The 23,048-nt window shown below is 42.5% G+C and overlaps 1 protein-coding gene across 4 annotated transcripts in view; it reads right to left on the bottom strand.

The window, feature by feature from the left end:
* The window catches only part of APP (amyloid beta precursor protein), a 295,526-nt gene that overhangs the window by 52,031 nt on the left and 220,447 nt on the right, over positions 1-23,048 (bottom strand). For all 4 annotated transcript variants that reach the window (XM_073363102.2, XM_073363091.2, XM_073363122.2 and 1 more), the window contains 3 exons: positions 22,880-23,038; positions 8,093-8,221; positions 6,515-6,614 (listed from right to left, as the gene is read on the bottom strand). In XM_073363102.2, the coding sequence (XP_073219203.1) occupies positions 6,515-6,614; positions 8,093-8,221; positions 22,880-23,038 (388 nt within the window). The remainder of the gene's footprint in view (positions 1-6,514; positions 6,615-8,092; positions 8,222-22,879; positions 23,039-23,048) is intronic.

Here is a 23,048-nt window from a genome sequence, read left to right as displayed (position 1 = left end):
CTGCACCATTCCTGGGAATAAGTTGCTTCCTTCCATACACTGGTAAATACTCTAAATAGATGAGGATTTAGAGTAGGTATGTCAAAATGGCTTTGCCGTCTCCTCTCTACACCCCACCACTGCTCTGCCTGATGTCTTATACAAACTGCATGTTACACTAAACGTATCAGGTCAGGAGAATACAAATTTTAAGCTAATCAGATAGTTTATTCTCCTGTGTGTTGTGGGTGTAATAGTACTGTTCTCAACAGACTCTCAAGGCCACTCATACATCCAAGGAATGTATTTCCATCTCTGAATAGCAGTGCTCAACGCTGTGGGCTGTGTCAGTCACAGACTGTGACCTGGTATGAACTGTAGCATGTGTTGTCTCATTATCCTTTGAGAGACCACTGGGATCCAGGGAGGCAGATGTATTTTCCTGGGCAAATAACTCGTCTATGTGTCTCCCAGTGTTGTCACAAGACACAAACAGTTGGATTCTAGTCCTCACTAGTATTGTGTTTCTGAGACAGACTGATTTTCCCAACACCAAGGGCAAGTATTCAGCCAGCATCAATACCAGCACTGCTCTTGCTATTATTGTTGAAATTGACTTTTATAGCACGTGTCTAGCTAACTAGCGAAAATAAGCATGTAAGGCACCTATTACTCCGATATACAAATATTCAACAAAAGTACTAAGAAGCGAAAGGATACAGAAGGCTGCTCGCTTTCTTTGTTCCCCAGTGTTGCACAGGTCTTTTTACATATCTATACGTGCAAGGATTTTTTTTATTTTAATTTTTTTAAAAACAACTATGCTTACCAACTAGTCAGAAACCACCGCAGGCAGTGACTGCAATTGATATGAACTGTACCATAACTAAGTTCCTGCCACCTTCTTCACTGCATGTATTAATGACAAATTGCCATGTGCAGAACGCTGGGTTGCTTTTGCTTGAGAAATGGATTTGTTATTTTGGATCCCTCAACCATATAATTCTCTTCCAGGGAAGTCAACCAATGCAGTCAAAGCACTGCACACACGACAAAGGGGTGGGACAAGACAGATTCCTGTATTTCTCTCTCAGGGACCTAAAATCACCTTCCATCCATACATTTTTCAACATGAGCATCTTCAAAATCTCCTGATTTCCCACAATCCATTTCAGTGAATTTTGGTTCACTTACACTGTGAACTTGCTGGATTCTCTATCTCAATGCAAGAGTCTCTGCAAGGGTCTACATACTTAGAGCCCAGTGAGGATACAAAAATTTGTATCCACATCTGATCCACGAATTTGCAGGGCTCTATACATACTGTTAAACAGAAGATTCTCTGTGCATCTGCCAGTATCCCAGGCACAATACAGACATGGTCTAGTGGTTCAAACACTGGACCAAAGACTGGGAACTCCTGGGTTTTAATGCGGACTATAGACTTGGATGAGGCACCACCTCTCAAACTCAGCCATTTAAATTCCCAATAGAACTACTCTAGAATTCTTGGTTCAGTATAAGGATACTAAGGGATTTCCAGGTTAAGGGCAGGACTCCCTGATGAACCTTATTGCTACATACATATTCTTGTGTGTTCATGAAAAAAGGACATCTGGTTTCCACTGATAAACCTTCTCTACTGGGCACGCAGTCAGGAGTCTCAAGGGCTGGGGAAGGCTTGCATTTGTTTGTTAATTTATTGAAAAACTATGTTAAACAGGGCTAGGTCTCTTAATAAAAATGATGGGGTGTTAATTCCTCAAGGCACAAATGGCTCACGAGGAGCTCTGCAGTAAACTGTAGCTCTGGAAACAGTAGACAAATAATCATGCAGAGAATTAAAATTATATATAAAAAAATCAACCACCCAAGCTAAGTTCCCTCTGAGCTGCGTGGCTGCACAGCATGCAGCAGCCTATCAAAGGCCTCTCCCCAGGCCCCGGAGCTGCTGCGGCTGGGGAGAAGCACCTCTCCCCAGCACCCAACCCCGGCAGGGAGAGAGGGCTGGGGGCAGTCCTCTTTCCCCGTTGTGGTCCCGGGGCAGCCAGCACCCCAAATCCCTCATCCCTGGCCCCACCCCAGAGCCCTCATCCCCTCACACCTCAACTCTCTGCCCCAGCCCTGACCCCCCTTCCCACACTCTGAACTGCACATCCACAGCCAGAGCCCTCACCCCTCTGCACTCCAACCCTTTGCCCCAGGCCTGAGCCCCATCCCGCACCCTGAACCCTTCATCCCCATCTCCATCCCAGAGCCCGCACCCCAGCCAGAGCCCTCACCACCCCGCACCCCAACCCTTTGCCCCAGCCCTGAGCCCTCTCCCACACTCCGAACCCCTCACCCCATCCCCGCTGCAAATCATTGTGCACATAACAAAATTCATTCCACACATGGATGGGAAAAATTAGAGGGAACATTGCACCCAAGACAATTTTCCAGCTGCAGAGAAGAATTATTTTCAAATGCACTATTGCTGGCAATTTATTATTAAAATAGACTGTGTGTGAATAAGTTCAGATCTGGACATTATAAAGCTATTTCATTGATTCAGACTTTCTAAGCCAATTCTTTCTTACAAAAGATATTTCATGAAACCTTTGTCTTTTTAATGGGAACTTCAGTATTTCTGGCCTTGGAACTGTTAGAGTGTAACAACAAAGTTTTATTAATATTTTACTTCTCTACATACCCTAGAATTCTTTTTGCATGGGTTTAGGAAAAGAATTACGAATCATTTCACAATACAGACTTGACACAGTACTGGTTTCAAGCTGATCTGTACTCAAAATCAGAAGGATTCTGAGTTCTTTAGTATCAGGAATAAGCTCAATAGACTTCAACCTCCCTGTACCTGGAGGACCTTCAAGATATGCAGTCCCTATCTGTATTTCACCATGAATTAAGCCTGGAGTTGGAGAATTTGCAAGTAGTTTCTGTTGGTCCATGCATGCACCCTGACTCACCTTGTGCTTCCTTCCAAAGTAATAAAGGAGGTTGACGGACCAATTATGTCTCCAGTTCCTTCTCTCTGTGAATCTGACAGATCCGAAGCAGAGGGGAAGGAGGGCAGGCAGTGGAATACAGTTAGGGACCACGCCATCTCAAAGAACCTTCAGTTACAGGTGAGTAACCTCTTCTTTGAGTGATGGTCACTACAGTATTCCACTGTGGGTGATCTCTGGGTGGAGATGGCATGTTCCCTGAGAGAATCTCATGGTTGCTACTGCAACAAACAGGTCTTGGGGACTTCCCAACTGTCTTTGTTCTCTGCAGATAAAAGGCCAAGGCTCATCAAACATCAAAGAAATGGTGTCTACATTCTTCTGCTGATGAGTCCGGTTTTGGAAAGAAAACAGGTAAGTGAATGGATTGGTTAAGATGAAATCGTGAGACCACCTTTGGTAAAAATGTTGGTTATATGCGTAAGGAAACCTTATCCTTGTGAAATACCATAAATGGTGGATCTGCCATGATAGCTCTGAGTTCATCTACCCTTTTAGCTGAAGTGATGGCTAAAAGGAAGGCAGCCTTCCTGGAAAGGAGGGACATGGAGCAGGTTGCCAGTGGCTCAAAGGGATGTTTTGTGAGTATCAGATTCAGATCCCATTAGGGCGTAATATTTTGGAGAGGTGGGAGGGCTCTTAGGAGACCTTGCCAAACATCTAGCAGTTAGCGGGTGTAAAAAAATGGAGAAACCCTCCGTAGGAGGATAGGACGTGCTAATTGCCGCAAGGTGGACCCACAAGAAGCTGAGGGCAAGACCCAAAATCTTCAAAGATAGAATGTAATCCAGGATAAGGGAAATCTCCACAGCTTCTGGTCTAACAGTTTTTTTGTTGTGCCCAAGAGGAAAAGCATTTCTACTTAGCCCAGTAACATTGCCTAGTGGATTCTTTCCTGTTGTTAGAGAGAATGTCCTGCCAAGGAACACGCCCATTCTAGGGTTGATGCCTGTCCAAATACCATGCTCTGAGGTGGAGCAGTCATAAATTGGGATGCTTGATCCTGATGCTGCACTGGGTCAGAAGGTTGGGGAAATTAGGAATGATAACTGGCGGACGGGATGACATGTACAGCAGGTTGGGGAACCAGAACTGTCTGGGCCAGAAGGGGGCAATCGTGATGACTGTCGCCTTGTCTTGTCAGATTTTGTGTAGCACCTCAGGTATGAGCAATAGTGGGGGGAAGACACAGTTGTGCTGGTCTGACCAGGAAAGAAGGAGAGCATCACCCTGAGAGTAACTGAGGGCTCCCCTGGAGCAATATGTGGCACACTTGTTGGTTGGCTTGAGAAGCGAATGTCTGTCTGGTTGGAGTTCCCCACTGCATGAAGATGTTGTGTAATACTCCATCATGCAACTCCCACTCGTGGTCAATTGCAAAGTGTCTGCTGACTGAGTCCACGAGCACATTCTGCTCTGGAAGGTAGGCTGGGAATAGGGTAATCTGATTGCTGATGTATCATTTCCAGAGATTGACCACTTCTGCACATAGTTGTGGATTTCAAACCTCCGCCCCTGTTTGTTGATGCAGAAAATAGTGGTGGTGTTGTCTGACATTATCAGGACATGATGGAAGCGAATGAGTGGAAGAAAGAATGAGCAGTAAGGAAGGCACGCAAGAAGTTCCAGAATACTGATCTGCATTCTGGATTCTCCAGGTTTCTGTGTCCCTTGTGTCATGCGGTTGTCCATATGGGCTCCCCAGCCTCACACGGACATGCCGGTGATGATAGTTTTGCCCAGAGATGAGGAAAGAAAGGCAAAGATATCTTGAGGAGCAGCCAGGGATCTGGATCTCAATGAAATCTTTGCTAGTGCCTGGGGGTCTCGGGTTTTATGAGGCACTGGAAACAGTGTTACTGATGGACTGCTGGCATGGAACCAGTGGATCCCACTGTTTAAGAATCTTCTTCTGTGAGACTTAGTACATATTATGTCCCCTTGAGCCCAGTTGGTGGAAGGAATGTCCAATTTTTTTGAGGTGGATTTGGAGGAAGACTTAGTCCCATGCTTATGGGTGTGCTTCCTAACTTCCTGACTAGGCCTTGCTGTGGGGTCCGTGGGAGTGGCTCCTCTGATATCAGAGTCAGACCTAAGAGCAGTAGGAGGCATGCTCCTCTTTCATTCAGGATGATGTATGGGGGGGTTCCATGGCCTGGGTGCAATTGTGGTCTCATGACCATCTCCATGAGATACTTCTGGAAACCCAGTGCTCATTCTTCTTGGGTGTGGCCGGGGAAAGACTGACAAATACTGCGCCTAGTCATGATGTGAACTTCTCTCAGGCAGTAGAGGCAGCGTTGGTGGTTGTCGCTGACCAACAAGGATCACAGGGAGGAGACACGGTTTGAATCCTGGAATTCTGGGCATAGTCCGGTACCCGAATGGGGTACTGGGGTGGGTCAAGACCCCTGAGCTCTAACCTATTCTAAACTATCAAAACTATGACTAAATCTGATAAAACTATATAATTATAATTATTAGAACGGTGTCAGAGACTAGGACACTGAAGGTTCTGACCTGGACAATGTGGTGGTGAGAAGGAACTGAAGATGCGGTTGGTCTACCCAGCCCTTTATTGCCTCAGATGGAAGCACACGGGGAGCCAGGACGCATGCGTGGACCAACAGACACTTTCAAATTCTCCGACTCCAGGCACATGGTGCACATGTGTAACCCAGAGTGAAATATAATAGGTACCATCACTCTAAGAAGAATCAGCAGTTTTAACCTAGCACAATGAAAACCCTCATGGAGGACTTAGATACATGGCTCCTCTAGGCCATTTAACTTTCATCTACTCTACAGTGGTGTGACTCATTGCCATTCTCAAATTTCCCATGTCATATAAATGAGTGACATGGAATTGCTGAAATTTAACTGGAAATATGCCAGCTTGGAAGCATTTTATTGATCAGTCAAAGAAAAGATGCTTAAGTCCTGGCAAGTTAATATTTTGCTTGGGGTCTTCCCAAGACACCCGAATTAGATTTATCACATTGAATTAAATATCCAAAAGGAAGAAACATGATTTGATCTCCATCAGTTATCCTCCCAAATCTAGTGGTGACAAGAGTCAACAGCTGTCCCTGATTTCTTTACAGTGTGTGGGTGCCAAGTGTAAATTACTACACTCAGACAAAAATTGTGAAGACATTGTTGCATATGTTCTGTGAGATTTAAAGTCCTATATAAAAAGATAGCCACTTCAAAGAAACATAATGTAGGCGGGAGAGGCCATTATGAAAGCAAAATATGAATCATCTTTTTCCATTCAGTCCCTCTAGAAAGCTCATCGTAGTCCAGAGTACATCAATCAAGTTAAAAGATACGTCCATATTTTACACCTCCCGAAATGTCCCCATTTATAGTTTTAAAACATTGACAGGTTTGTCCTCTTATTTGCTAGCTATCTTCACTATAGACAAAAGGAAGCACTGTATCTTAACTCTTTTTCTATTTGAAGATTAAGACCCAATTCCTTTCTAGATTGTTATGATTCTTATACAAAAAACAAACAGTTAACTTACCCACTTCATCTTGAATCTCCTCAGCAACCGCTGGTACATTGTAGAGAAGGGAAAGAGACTGGTTCATGCGCTCATATATCACACGTAGGTGTGTCATAACCTACAGAAATAGAAGATCCATTTTGGGGGGAAATCATCAGCATTTTACCTACAGTCATCATTGCAGATTTATATATTACAGAGCACGACAGTTTTCAGAGGAAGTAGGTATAATAAACACACTGAAGCATGCCTTGTGGATTCTGCAAGTCTCCAGTCATGAAATCTATTGCACATTTCAGCTCTCTCCAGCAGCTGACAAAGGAACAGTCTTTCTGGCAATGGTTCTGCTGTCTGGCCCCTTCTTGTGTCCCTGCATCTGAGCTCACATCTTCTCCTAGCATCCTTGTCCATACCTAACATGTGAATAAGGACTGAATGAGACGAGGGTGTCAATGAAGGTGGTCAAATTTGAACCTGCTTTTTGATGGAAAATTGGGTTTTTGACTAAACAAACATTTTCACAGGAAGTGTTTGCTTTCTGAGTAAAATTTTGATTTTTTTTTTGTTGAAAAACAGAATGTTCCAAAACCAAAATGATTTCATCCAAAAGCCAAAATTATTCAATTCAGACATGCAGCTGGGGTAGCTGTTCTGTTACCTCATGTCCTCATTCTCTATGAGCTGGGCTTCCCAGCTGACCTTCCTCTCCCATGATGCACCATTTCACTGGACTCCCATGAAGCACCATCTCCCATCACTAAGAAGCTAGACCATGGTGCATCATGGATGATGTAATCTGACCAGGAAGCCTGTATGCTGCGAATTTCAGCTGCACACAGGCTCAGTGTTAAAGTAATCCAAATTTTAAAATAAATGGTCATATTAAAGGTAAAAAAAAAAAAAGGGTGATTTTTTTAAAGGTTTTTTCAGGGGCTAGTTAGAGATGAACATTTCAGATTCCAGTGATTTTAAAACAATATGATCTCAACTTCCAAATCTGGCACAGAAGTTCAAACTAAGGGGTGTCAAACAAAGGGGTGTAATTTGGCTGCTAGCAATGCTTGATCAGTTCAAGAATCGCAGCTGGGGCAGAGTTTCCAATTAATGGTATCGGTAAAGAAAAAGCAGATTCTACAGATTACCGCACAGATTTTCAAACTCAGCCACTGTGTCTACAAGTTTAATTGGCATCTTGAAAGTAGCTACATCTCTGTTGGCTTCTTTTTTGTTCTATGTAATTTGCAAGGAAAATATGAAAGCTGTTCCAAAACAAATGTATCAAGGGTTGCACAAACATTCAGCAGTTGATGTTCCATGAAATACAGTGATCTCAGCTGAAAAGTGTGTTAGACACAAGCAAAATGCACAATTTATATTTATGGGCACCACAAAGTACCCTTACAAATGGCTACAGAAATCCTGGTCAGAATGTTTGAGACCCTATTGTATTGAAAATTGTAAAAGAGGGAGTCAAATATTTAGCAGATAGTATCACAGTTTACAGTGTATATTCAGGAGACAGAAGTTAATTTAAATTTGCTGATACTAGATTTGCAATAGTTCAAAACGCTGCTTGCCTTATTTATTAGTTATTACCTGAGATCTGATTTGGGCAGCTTTCTTTGGATCCACCATGCGGACGTGTTCAAAGTGTTTGAGGGTATGCTGTCTGTCTTTCTGCTCTGCACGCACATACTTCTTCAGCATATTGAACACGTGGCGAGGCTATGGAGGAAAAGCAGGAGAAAATTCTGAATTCAACACACTTTTCTGCATATCTGACCATTGGGATACCTTAGATCAGAGGCTGCTCCTAAGACAAAGCACTAAAACAGTCATTGCTTGCAACACCTGTCCACTGAAGAAGGTGCAACTACTGGGAAGAACATCCAGTCACTTGATCAGTATATCGCAGGTTATGCAGCTGGGCAATGGCCACAGATCGATATGACAACTAGAGAGTGTTGGGAGTGTCCAGCTCGGCCCGGTTTAAATTCCATCTGTTACATTTCTCTCCATGGGTATGTCTACACTGCAATTAAAAACAGCAGCGGGCCAGTGCCAGCTGACTTGGGCTCACGGGGCTCGGGCTGCAGGGCTATTTAACTGCAGTATAGGCTTCCGCCTGAGCTCTGGGACCCTCTCACCTCACAGGGTCAAAGAGCCCAGCCTCCAGTCTGTAAGTCTACACTGCAATTAAACAGTCCCACAACCCAAGCCAGCTGGCACAGGCCAGCTGTAGGTGTTTAACTGCAGTGTAGATGTACCCAGTAACTGTTTTACTGTTGGTGTCAGCAATACTTAATCACTCTGAAGTGCCTAGTTAACATGCTAATCTAGGCCTACCTGAAACTAGGAGTTCACACATTTCCACAGCTTGTCTAGGCCAAACACACTGCATCCACCAGGGACTCTCTGCATTCCTTCACTTCCCTCTCAGTAGTTCCCTGTGTGCTACCCTCCCATCTCCCTAGATTTCATGGACTCCATGCAAGTCTTCTCACCCCGTCCCTCATGTCAAGGGGATTTGTACCCATACCACTGACCTTCCCCATGAGAGAGGCTCTGTGTGCCCTCCCATTCCCTACTCCCCCCCGATGCTCCCCATTTTCCCCTTTCCCCCCTGCCAGGATTTCTGTATTCACTCCCATTCCCCTTTCCCCCAATGCCCTCCCAAGCCAGGGTCTCTATGTTCCCTCATCTCTATCCTCTCCCTCCTCATAACCCAGATCCCTGCCCTCCTAGGTTCCCATTTTTCCTTCCCCACCCCCAGACCCCCATTTTCCCACCTCCACCCTGGAGAAGTAGGGTGGGAGTGAATCAAGAATGGGTTCAGAAGGTGTGAAGAAGACTGGGACAGGTGCTCATTTATAGGGATAAAGCCTGCTGAAATTTACTCTGGATGTGTACACTGATGTACAGTGTTCAAAGAGTTAAGGATCTCTTTAGTTTTCAAAAATCTTTAGAAAAGAAAAAAGAAAATGAAAATCTCTTCTAAGGACATTTCTAGCCTAGAGATAAAAAAAAAATGCAAAATTGTTTCCAAAGTCAAAGGAAGCTTTATTGGCTTTAGGACTGAAATTCATTAGTGGTACAGAGTCTTGGAAATAAACTGCCAGCAGACTCCTGCTATGGATAAAGTCCCTAAAAGTAAATAACCTTATGAATGCTGCAGTAAGGACAACGTGAACTGAAACAACAACTGTCAAAGGATTACAGAAACAGAGCTAGAGAAGAAGGAAGCACCGGGGACTTAAAACAATGGTGGAACTTCGAAGAAAGGAAGTGAGATTATCTTTGTTGACATTTCAGATCTCTTTGCCTCAAGAAATATATATAAAAAATAAAATAGGCTAGGGTAGAGAAGACAGTTTAATTTCTATTTCTTGAAGAGACTCTCCATTTAAGTTTCATGTTTAATGCCATGGGACATATTTCTTGTTTTCCCTCAACATATTTTTGTCTACTGTGATGGTAAGATCCAAGAAGATTTACATTATCTGGGACAACTATACTAAGAGAGGTCTTACTGCTATAGCAATAATAAATCCCTCTTAAGGACCACTTATTCTGACTTAGCCCCATCTGCATAACATGGCAGCATACTTTAAGTGTAATTATTTAAAGAACTGAGGAAAGCCCAAAACTTACTACTAACAGGGGGAGGATACAACAGATAAATCATGAGAGCCTAGAGCATCATTTGCCAAGAAATGACTCTTGGATGTTTGCACATGAAACTTAATTAAAAGCACAAGACCTCAAATGAACTATTAAATGTAGGGGTTTTCGTACAGTCATGACATCTTAGTTTCTTTCCAATGGAGGAAAAAAAAAGCACTAGACAGTCTGCATGTGCTCAAACAAGCCTGCAGGTTTGTTTTTAACTATGCTGACCCAAGGTAAGACCTGGACAGTAACAAATGGTCTACTTATTTATCAAACAGCACAATGAAGGTTAGGAAATCAGGACTCTGAAGAAGTGTGATTTAAAGCTAAGGAGAGTTTTTGATGCTGTGAAACATTCTGTTGTCTCACACTGACTCATAAAGTTCATTTGCCAATTGCTAGGAGCTTGTGAACAAAGCCATCACTGGAAGAGTTGGATTGCATCTATCTATAAAACAGAATTTTTTGAATGCTGCCACAACGTTCATCCCCATAAGTACATGTGAGAGAGCAAAGGGGGTGAGAGGGAGCTGCCTACAGGAGATTTGAAGCCTGGATCAGCCTTGTTCCATGAGCTAACAAGAGAAACCTGGTGTGGGGAGGGAGCCTCAGCAGATGGTTCCATATAAGAGAAAGAGAAGCAGCTGTTTGGGAGAGCTGACTCTAGGAAGTCTACATGGGAGTCAGCTCTGAGCAGGACAGTTGCAAGCTGAACCACATGGCAGGTCACCCCTAATAACTCAAAAGAAAGAACTTTATGAAGGAACCCTTTCGCTCCCCATGGCTCTGAGGTCAGAGCCATGCTTTGGGGACAGATTTTTGGAACTTTGAGTTTTACTTTTGAGTTGTCGTCTGAATAACCCCAGGCCCCAGGGTGGTGTCTGGATGAGCAAGGGTGTGGAATCTCTGTAAAAGGGACTGGAAGAGAGAGAACAAAGGGCAGGGCAACGCAGAAGCACCCCGGGCACATGGCAGGTGGCCATTTTATTTACAATATGTAATAAACTATTCAGGCTTGCCTGATGTCCAGTAGTTATTACCAGAGACTGAGTCAGGAGATCTGGGTTATATTCCTGTCACTGCCACCAACTCCCTGTGCATAACTGTGAGCAAATAATCTACAAGCTTCCCTGGCTAAAAGGAGGTATGTGAGGTCATTTCTACTTTGGGCTCAACAAAACAAATGAGATATTGTCTATTGAACATCCAATGTACAGCAGATGGTTCTGCTTTTCCAGAGTCTTCAGTTGTCTAAGAAAGAATAATCATACTCATGCCTTTTCCCTCCCCTCCCCAGTCTGATGCCAGAAATTTAAGAAACTTAACTCTAGACAAAGCTGTCAAATTTAGTAAGAAGCGATGAAAGCACAGTAGCAGCTTTGCCTGTTTGGGTGTGGCTGTGACCACAAATAACCTATATGTTTTATAAACAAAATTTTGGTCACAGAAAAGTAAAATTACTTTTCAAGGATGATAATGGAAACAGAATATAATAAATTGGTAACTGCTGGTGCTGGAGATGTGCATATAAAAGAATGGGTTGGTGGTACTTGTCTCTAAAGATCAGTTCAATGTTATTTGTATTTCGATAGTAACTAGAGGCCCCAACTAAGATCAGGAACTCATCATGCTAGGAACTGGGCAAAGACACAGTAAAAGACAGCACCTGCCCCAAAGAGTTTATAATCTAGGTAGATGCAGCAAACAAGGGGAAGGTGAGGAGACAGAGAATGAGGTGACAGGGAAAGGAGCATGTCTTAGCAAAATGAACATTAGTTATGGCTCACTTTCTGCATAGCTGTTCTCAGCAGATAGCATCTTGTAGGCGTCTTGGCAGAGTTGAGTTTTAAGGAGGGATTAAAGTGATCTTGAATCCACCCCACAAAAACTAGTCTGCAGCACGGGCCAAATCCTTGCAATCCTATCACATGCAGAACTCCATTCTCTTCACTGAGAATTACCCATTTTGAAGGGATGCAGGACCAGTTCCTACAGCTGGACGGATTATTGTTATGTTGGGGCATGGATTACTACATCGGGAGGGGGAAGAGACCTTCAAATTAAAGCATAAATGAAAATGTTGATATTATCTGATCATTTAAATCTCAAGATCTGAACTCTGATCTCCTCTGCCTAAGACTGCTCTGCTGCCAGACCACTGAGTCAGCCCCGCATGTCTTATATTTAATATTTAATCTGCAGGGTTGATAATTATTGAAAAAAACACTGGGTACAGTATTTATCAATTGAAAATTCTGCTCCCTATTTTTAAGGATTCTTTTTTCTTTTTATACATTTGTAGCTATACTACTATTACTAAAAAAAACCTGCTGGAGGACTATATGCCAAACAGCTAATAAACTGCTTAAGGCAGCTAGCAGGGGTTGTCTGAGCCCTATAGAATAATTTTCATTACAGTCCAGCGAGAATAATTGACAAAACCTTATTTTTTTAATTATCTCATTTAACTTTTATCAGAAAGCGAACTGGATTTTGCAAATTGACTTTCCTCATCCGCATGCTTATATTTATCTTGACTGGCCCTTTCAGCTACTCTTCTTAATCCAGTAACAAGAATGTTAAATTACCTCCTAAGAAGCAGCATCCCGAATTCCTCAACATTTTGAACACATCTTATTTCATTAAGAATATTGTATAATTCTGATTTCAGAACACTGGAAAATCCTGATTGGTTGGCACAGAGACTTTCTTACAAGCAAGGACATGCTCACATTTTCTATATGTTAAGAAGAAAAGTGTGCGTGTGTGCAGACTCAAACAAACTGAGGTTATCTATGTAATAAATTGTAGAGTGGTACGATAACTTGTGCTCATCAAGCACTCTTGACTATTTCACCTACATCCTACTCAGTAGCCCATCTTCTACCTTGACCTTTTCAGCAGATTCAAACACCTGCCCTTTTAGAAACAAACAAAACTTAGTCCCCTTCTGTGTATTCCGTATGGTACAGTCTAATTACATGATCACATATTATTTCTCCAATATTATAGAATATATATTGCATTATTTTCTACAATCATATTTATAATCTTTTATACTTAAATTAATTGCCAGAGTGGCCTAGTCTATACTTTTATGGACAAGTTTTCTCTCTGATAAGTTCTAAGTCTAAGATAAGTTCTTTTTTTAACTCATTCTGTTAGCACCCAAATACTATATATTTTTCCACCAACTCAGCAGCACTGTTTTTCTTGGTCCAATTCAGATGATGAGACAGTTAACTACAATGTAATTCAGCTACAAAATTTACCACAGGCCAGTCAATTTTAACTGTTAGCCTTATTATTGCAGACTTAGCTGTGTAATGATGACAGGTTTCAGAGTAACTTGACCACTCTTCAAGTTAAAATCCAAGTTAAACCAGAACATCGGGGGGGGGGGTGGGAACAAGAGGAAACAGGCTACCTTGCATAATGACTTAGCCACTCCAAGTCTCTATTTAAGCCTAAATTAATAGTATCCAAATTAATAGTATCCAAGTGGTCAGTTTGGATGAGCTATTACCAGCAGGAGAGTGAGTTTGTGTGTGTATGGGGGTGGGGGGGATGTGAGAAAACCTGGATTTGTGCAGGAAATAGCCCAACTTGATTGTCATGCACATTGTGTAAAGAGTTGTCACTTTGGATGGGCTATCACCAGCAGGAGAGTGAATTTGTGTGTGGGGGTGGAGGGTGAGAAAACCTGGATTTGTGCTGGAAATGGCCCACCTGATGATCACTTTAGATAAGCTATTACCAGCAGGACAGTGGGGTGGGAGGAGGTATTGGTTCATATTCTCTGTGTATATATAAAGTCTGCTGCAGTTTCCACGATATGCATCTGATGAAGTGAGCTGTAGCTCACGAAAGCTTATGCTCTAATAAATTGGTTAGTCTCTAAGGTGCCACAAGTACTCCTTTTCTTTTGTGTAATGATGGTTATCTGTAGTTTTCATAGCTGGTTTGTAAAGGTCTTCCATTCAGTTCATCCTACATACACATTATTACAAGACAGTGCATTTGTGCCTAAGGTTGTAGGAAAAAGTGTCTATATTCTGTTATTTGGGAAACAGTCTTTTTACATACTGTGAAAATGTGTACAAAGGACAGAGTTAAAGTTGCAAATATGACTGTGACTGTGTAATTTCCTGACTCAAGTGTGCTTAATCATGCAGTCTTAAAATTTCCAAAACAGTTTGGAAATTGAGAGACACAATGAAAGTCCAGATGAAGCAGGAAACTCTGATGACAAGTTGGCAGACGGCATCTGTTCCTTTCAGTTATAGTAGTATTGAATCTATGCCTTAAGTTGGAGTTGCGGGAGATGTGCTACTGCCAGTGCCATCATTTGGATGAGAGGCAAAATAAAGGTTTCATGACCATAAACAATCCATGAATATTCAGACAACTTTTTCCACTTCCACGAGTGAATTGTTAACTCTAATGTCTTGGACAAATTCCAAACTCAGGTAATTAGAATCCGTCTGTCTAAATCCCTCCTGTAATTTTACTTATTCAAGTTTTTCTTGATATCTTCCTGATGCACAATAGCAGCTGAATTTTCATCCCAGAAATGGCTGCACGTCAATGGTGGGAGAAGTGATCCTTACATCTAAGGCCAAAAAAGCATTTTGAGACCCTTCTTGATGAAACAGCTTTATAAATGAAAGGTACTCTGAGAGAACACTCACCCCCATAAAAGTGAATTCACGGTTATAGGCATTCATTTATGAAATACTTTCATGAAGCAAACAGAAGGCTACAAAGTGTAGCGTAACAGAAGCTGTTCCTATAACATCCTAAATAGAAAAAGTTCTTTATCTCCATTTTAAACTAATCTTCACCATACCAAGCAGGCCTTAGTTTGATTTTACTCTCGTCAGTGTTGACAGCTCCTTGCCATTTGTCCATAAAGGGAATTTTATTAATTTATATCCTGACATTTAGTCCCCCCCTTTTTTTTTCTCATTTATTCTAGCTTTCAGCTTTAGTACCCAAAGGATTCCTCTATACTGGAGACCTGTGGAAATGATTAAACTGGTCGAAGTCTGGCTTTATTTATACCCACCAAGTTAGCACATGAAAACCCTTATATTTTCTTTTCAAGAGGCAATTACAATGAAAAGTGTCCCACTGGTCTCTTTCCTGACCCAGAAACCAGACATTATCAGAAATTTGAGCTCTGATACAACAGTTGCAAGCAGGTGAGAAATATTATACAACCCTTAAACACATTGTCTTCCTATGCTATTGAACCAGCATTTCAATCTCAGTGACTCGTGTGCAACGTGTTTTGAAACAACAATTCCACTGTGTTTATCGAAAATGGAAGTTTATCACATTTAGTCTAGATTGATACAGACAACAAGCTGACTCCCATTTCGCTAGCCCAGAATACTGACCACTGAAAAACAGCACCAACAAAAACCCAACTAAAGCAATTTTGTGTATTTGAAAAACAGCTTCTAGGGAAACTTCCATACAAAACTCTGAGCAGCCTCACCATTTTGATCAAAAACTTTTCTCACACTTAAAAACCAAGAGGCATGCCCAACAATTACTTCTTTTTATTAGCCTCTAAGGATGATTAACTTGCTGGATTTTATCAGGTGACTATAAAGTTAATGGGACTGGTCTGGTGCAGAAAAAGCAGATCATCATGGGAGTGTTCAAGAAAGACTCTATTGAAGGGTGAGCTACAAATATTTAAAGAGACTTTCATACTGAAATAACATTTCAAACATAATTAAACCTGGATGCAGTTTCCTTTCACATGGTTTTAATGAGGTCTCCATCTGCAACTTTTGTTTACAAAAAAAAAAATTGTTATTTAAGCTACACATGGGCAAAATGCCACAATTTATATCCAATCTTCTCAGCTTTACACCTCCCTTGACTTTCGGAGAGAAGGATAAAATGGGACCAAGATTTGGACCAACTGTGGTTTTGCTTTTCGGAATCTTAACTCGCTATGTTTTACAAAATTAAAAACACCTGCAAATTTTGCTCTTACTTGAAATTGAGATGGAGCAAAGCCAGAAACATTTATTAGAAAAAACTTTCCCTCTGAAATCTGGGTTTTAGATAAAATGGGACCTGGCAAAGTTATTTAAAACCTACCACATGGCTCCATTTTGTTTCATCAGTAGTTTGCTCCTCGAAAACCCATCTTCTCCTGCTGGCAAACCGAGGATTATGACTACACTATGTGACCAAGCAAACCATCTAGGATGCAAGGGAGTCTGTTTTTATTCACACAAAAGCATTTTCAAAGTTTGACCCAGTTTAAAAGAAAAGCTGAAACCTACTCCTCCTGGCACAAATCCCATAATGGGGCTTTGTGCAAAAAACTCCACATCTGTGGGGTTAGGTGGGTGGGTCTATGGGCTGGAACAGTGGCTGCTGCCCCTCTTTTCTGACTCCAGGCATTTTGATCACTGGATCAGTGCAACTGCAGATACAAAAGACCCTCCCCCTTTGGTCTACTCCCACAGCAGTCTAATTGGGTTCAGCAAAGACCTGCAGTGCTCAGGGAGAGGCCTCTTCACATGCCCTTCTCTCCCACTGAGATGGCCAAAACTCTATCCCATCGTGCAGAGAGCCCTACCACCTTCTTCAAGTGAGCTGTGTTGCCCTAAAAGCACAAACTATAGTCTTCTTAAAGCAACTGAACAAAAACAACATGGCAGCTGAAACTCAGATAGACATTCAGGGCCTTATCCCATGGACCGTGATTTACACTTGTGCCAAGCATTTCCAAATCAGAGCGGTAGCATTTTAAACCCTCTGCGCAAAGTGTACAAGCCAGTGGGAAAATGAGCCTCAGAACTTTTTCCTTAAATTTTCTCTCTTTTACCCTGTGAACTTGAGGGGAAAAACAAGTTTTTACATAGGAAGCCAAAGGTAGCCATTTAGATCAAATGGAAAAGTGAGGGAGAGGGTGGGGGGGGAAGGAGGGAAAGCCTATTAAACTCGATGTACGTGTGAAAAATAAAACGAACAAATATTTGAGCTAACCTACTCAGAGAATTATGACTATGTATTCCCCTGGTTTTTTTTATTTGCAAAATGAAGAACAAAATGACCGATTATCTAAGCTGTAGTTACATATTAACACCACCTGACATCAATCCTCCTTTCTGTAGTAATACCACTGAGCAGTGCAAACCAGTGCAACATTTTGAGGTTGGAGACTGAACAGCTGCATTCCATTTCCAAAAGCAACAAAGTACAGAACAGCTCGGCTGCACAAAGAATCTGAGACAAGGATCAGCTCTGAGGTTTTGGACAGCTTGCATGATGTTGCTTTCAATTGCACTATCTTGCTCAATTTTCTGCTTAGTTTTGTTCTTAAATAAGCCTTGAGCTATGTGACTCCATTTTGTACTTTCTCTGTTTTCCTGAATGCTGGGTCACCATGCAGAACATCTATGTAGCTGGGATTGTACTGTGGTATACAATTACTTCAAAAATATTGCAGTTATACCAATCTGTCCTGCACAAAATAAAACCATTACTGAATTCCAGTTCCTCAGCACTGATGTGCAAGATGCCAAAACCAGCTAGGGTGCCCTTGGCCAAGGAAGACGATAGCATGGAACGTGAGTGTCTGGGTGTATACACGTGTGCACATAAAACTGTACTGTGCTTGTCTGACAGCATCCAAACTGTTCTCTCCTGTTTTATAATCTCTTTACTTCCTTCTTCCCATTTTTTGTTTTAATTTTAACCTTCTCCCCCCACACCCCGGTCCGGGTGTTGTCACTCTTTTCCCTATTCAGCCTTGTGCTGGGAATGTCTAATGCAGGGGTGGGCAAATTTTTTGGCTTGAGGGCCACATCGACGTTGAGGAACGGTATGGAGGGCCAGGTAGGGAAGGCTGTGCCTCCCCAAATAGCCTGGCTCCTGCCCCCTCCCACTTCCTTCCCCCCTCAGAACCTGCGACTCATCCAACCTCCCCCGCTCCTTGTCCCCTGACCGCCCCCTTCCGGGATCCCCACCTCCTCTCCAATGCCCCCTGTTTCCTGACTGCCCCGCCCTCCGACAGGCCCCCCGGGATTCCCACGCCTATCCAACCCCCCCGTTCCCGACCCAACCCCAGAACCTCTGCCCCATCCAACCACCCTCTGCTCCCTGTCACCTCACTCCCCCGACCACTATCCACACCCCCGCAGAGGGGGGACAGCAGAGGAGGGGCTGAGGGCTCAGGGGCCGGGCAGGAGGGCCTCGCGGGCCACATCTGTAGTTTGCCCACCTCCGGTCTAATGCCTTGCTAGGCGTTTATCTGTAGTATCACAGCACCCCACCATTTATTAATGGCATTGCTGTGAGGTATGAGAGTAGCATTATCCTAATTTTTCATAAGGGGGACTGAGACACAGCAAGATTGACTTTCCCAGGTTCACTAAGAAGACTGGGGAGAGCCAGGAGCTGAACCCAGATCTGCTGAGTCCCAGTTCACTGCCCCTCCTCACTACATTATCTTCTCTTTGAAAGTCTTTTTGCAGCAGCAAATGTATTTATGATATTATATAAAAGCAATATCGACAACGTGTATTGCTTGTGACCCTCTCATCTATCTGAGAAAGACGTTGCACAGGCCTAAAGAAAATTACCCTGCAAACAAAAAGCTCAAAACAGCTTTATCACAAACCCGAACTTGCTTCTCTCTCTCTCTGCTGCCAGTATCTTAACAGTAAGCATTCACAAAAAGTTCACACCTTAGCCAGTGCACCAGGGATTCACATTCTTCTGTGGAGGAACTGCAATGAAACGCAGCCATTTGTTTTCCAATTTAAACACAAATGCTCTCTCATACCTTCCCTCAGAGAATCTGGCTACCTCACTTGGCAAACTAAGTTATTAGTTGGAAATATTTACTCTTATTTACTCAATATTAGTTGGAAATATTGCTGGAAATGTTTACTCTTTATTTCTGTAGTGAGTATATTAACAAAATAGCACAGTGCTTGACTTATCATTGGAAAGCGTTATTGGAGGGGAATTCCCTCTCGGCAAAGATTGTTTAGCAGTAAACAAAGAAGGTTTGATTTCCTCAGGCCCAAACTCCTTTCAGTTTGCTAGTGACAAAGGCCTCAGGGAGTGCAAGAGGACTGATATTTGGATTCTGATGGTATTGCTGTTCATGAATCAGAAGATCATCCGAACACTCACATGGCCAAATTCATCTGACAGATTGTTCACACATAACTAACTATCCTTCAGCTCTCAGCCACTGTCCAACAAAACAAAACAAAACAGACCCTGCTACTGCAGTCATCATTTGTTTGCTGCACTTTGTGAACCACACATCTCAGCTGATATTGGCAACAGACTGTAACGGAAACGAGGGGGAAAAAATGGTGGAGGCAAGTATAGCACCATTAACAAAACTGGCAGGTGAACTATTAAAAACCTCAGAGCTGCTGTTCATCCCTCACAGCCTCCATTTGATCACGGTGAGGCTCTGTATGGTAACATCTCCAGGAGGCAACAGCTTTGTGTTGCAGGGCTGACTCTCTTTAAACACATCCATTTTTGTACTGTGGGATTTTTGCTGTAACTAGTTCAGGGACAACTTTAAGATACCATTAAATCCCCATTTCCGTGATGTGTAAATCCACATTACTCAGCACAACAGTCCAAAGGATGACACAGGTTGTCAGTCCCAATAGTTGTTGTTTTTTTTTTTTTTTAAGTAGGAAAAGATTTAGCTCTTTTTGACATGGAGCTGACCCCATATCTGCACATTAGTTACTTTGCTCCAAAAACCTAGACTAAAATATTTACTCCTTTGTACTCCTTTCATTGGAGGCTCTCCAATACTTTAGAAGTTTATTTATTCCTCACAATCCTCTTGTAAGGCAGATATGCTATCCACGTTTTACTGAGAGGAAAACTTAAACTCAGTGATGTTAAGTGATCTGCCCAAGGCCATGCAGTAAATCAATAGAAAAGCTATGATTAGATTTATCTCAAGCACTACCCCCACGTAACTTTTAGCTGTGAGCTACTGACCACACTGTCCCAAAGGAAACTGTGTGTTGATCTATAAATTGCTAACCTACCCACTAATTAAGGGCTGGAGACCAGGCTTTTCACTATCCTTATGATACGAGTCAGAGGCCACAACATGTCACATCTTACTCTTAATATATGGTTGCACAACACCCTGCACCATCCACTACCACACCACAGACTGCATGTCTTTTCATCCTGTCAAAATTAATCAGAGATCCCATGCTCCAAAACATATACCAGGAATCACACTTTTCCACATTCACCCCAAATATACAGGATATACATTACAAGCCTTTATAAGAAAGGCCTGAGATTCCCCTTTTAATTGATACAGGGTAAAAAGGTGTGCTCAAGTTGTAGGAGCCTACAAAAGACTTCACCATCATCATTTATATATGTAACTGGGAAGATTTCAGTTTCCTTTAAGTGCCAGGTAACAGGGTTCTACAACTGTATCTGTGGGATAAACAAGCGTACCAGGATTTTGGAATAGAGGGGCTGAGTTAAAGCTGATGATGAAATATTAACTGGTTAATTAAAAACAAAACCAACCAACCAAAAAAACCCAAACCCTAGCATCTTCAAATTCTGTGATTTTGAGATTTGTGTTTTCACCTGTAACCCAGTATTCCTCATTTTAAAAATATTTATTGTTATAACTACAATGCTGTTGCACATTAATCATCTATCTGAAAGACTTGTTTGCAGCAATTTTTGTTTTCTGCCTTGTGTTGTACAACGGACAATAATGGAAAGTGGAAGCCCAGCTTTTAAGTCTTTCCTACCACTGTGGTTAAGTAGTGACAGTCTCTCACACAATCCAGCTGACAAGCAGTTTTCCTTCCAAAGAGGAATTTCCCCCGCAAAGTGGATTTTTTTCCATAAAGGAAACCATCCTACTCAAGTGACATCAGGGAGAGGTTCTCTGACAGTCTATTCTGACAAATAAGAGAGGTTAAACCTCTTTCTTACATAAGCCCAACTCCTGGTCATCATCACCAACATTCTAGCACATCAGAGAATTGTTTAGACGACTTTTAACCACAAGAATGTGTGGTGGCGGAGGAATGTTTGTTTCAAAATCTCAGTAGCCATATATTTCCGACTGTCTTTTTTTTCTGCTCTGGCAGATTAATGAATGCTTTGGATGCATTTCCAAATTTATCACTTGCATCACTTTCCAAAAAGTGGAAAGTTGCTGAATCTGTCTCTTCTAACTCTACATAACTTGTACAATTGACTTAAAATCTTGTCAGTGCCCTAAGGGTTTTTCCATCTAGTGTCAGTAAAATATAAAATGACTGACTGTTTTCCACAAACTCTGAGTGGGCTCATTTTTCTCTGGGAAATACAGACTGTGACAAAGTTCCTCCTCTACCTTGGTGGGTCCTGCGCTTATTGGCGGATTTTGCTCGCCTCAGAGATTCACAGTAGCCCTCAGTTTGGCCACTTTCGTGGCTCAAATCTGCCGTTCCCTCAGATAACCTTATCCCTGGCCAGCATGGGGAAAAGGAAGAACAACAATCCCCACAGTCTCTGCTGGTCCAGCTAGTGGGTCGGGGGGGACAGGCCAGGGACCTTCCCCTCTGGTGGGACAGTCCAAGTCAACTCCTCCTGTATCCAACAGGGAGTTGGGGGGATGGGGGGAATCCGGGCCCGCCCTCTACTCCGGGTTCCAGCCCAGGGCCCTGTGGATCACAGCTGTCTATAGTGTTTTGTGTAACACCTGTGTGACAGCTACAACTCCCTGCACTACTTCCCCATGGCCTCCTCCCAACACCTTCTGTATCCTCACCACAGGACCTTCCTCCTGATGCCAGATAGCATTTGTACTCCTCAGTCCTCCAGCAGCATGCCCTCTCACTCTCAGCTCCTTGCACACACCTCACTAACTGGAGTGAGAGCCTTTTTAAACTAGGTGTCCTGATTAGCCTTAATTAATTCTAGCAGCTTCCCAATTGGCTACAGGTGTCCTAATTAGCCTGCCTGCCTTAATTAGTTCTAGAAAGTTCTTGAGTGTTCTGGAATAATCCCTGTTATTTTACCTAGGGAAAAGGGACCTGCTTAACCTGGAACGAATGTATCTACCTTCGAGCACTCTTTTGTACCCATCTGGCCTGACCCTGTCACAAGACCTACAATTTTTGGACTACATTTAGTCATTACAAATATGGATTAATTAAAAATTCCATCCAATCCACATCTTGAAACTGGTGTTTATATCACAATTAACAACAACAATATTTAGCACATCTACTATATTTAAGATTCTGTTCTGGAGCTGAAGTCAATGCCCAACAATCCTCTCACAAACTAGCTCTGTCCCCCAGCATCCCAATATTTAAGCACACAAAAATCACAAAACTTTGAGATGGAAAAGACATCTTACGTCTTACTGTTTGCACACCACACTGTAGCACTTAACTATTACTTTGTTGGGATTTGTGGGTGCTTTCAACTTCTGAAGCTCAGGTCACTTTTAGTATCAGGTGCCTGAATGCAGATTAAGGAGCATAACTTTAGGGATCCAGGTTTGCAAATTTTGGGCAACATCCTTAGTGAATCTCTCATGAAGGAAAAGAAAATGTTATTCTGTGCCTTTATAGAGGGGAATTGTACTTTGGTGCGTTCTTCTCTCTAGGATATCTAATGTGATTTCTACATAGCAGGTGAAGTCTGTGGCATACTGCTTACTCTGGGAGGGATGGCTTGCAGAGCTGTGATATAGTTCTCCAGAGCAATGCGGCGACGGTCATTCAGCATGGCTTCCACCCTGGCCATGTGAGTCTCCACTAGCTGCTGTCTCTCATTCGCTGCTTCTTGTTCCAGTGATTCCACTTTCTCCTGGAAATGCTGCATGTTT

The sequence above is a fragment of the Lepidochelys kempii genome, chromosome 1, assembly GCF_965140285.1.
Source record: "Lepidochelys kempii isolate rLepKem1 chromosome 1, rLepKem1.hap1, whole genome shotgun sequence".
Taxonomy (NCBI): Eukaryota; Metazoa; Chordata; order Testudines; family Cheloniidae; genus Lepidochelys; species Lepidochelys kempii.
The sequence above is the reverse complement of the archived record's forward strand: the minus strand, read 5'-3'. Positions and strand labels throughout refer to the sequence as shown.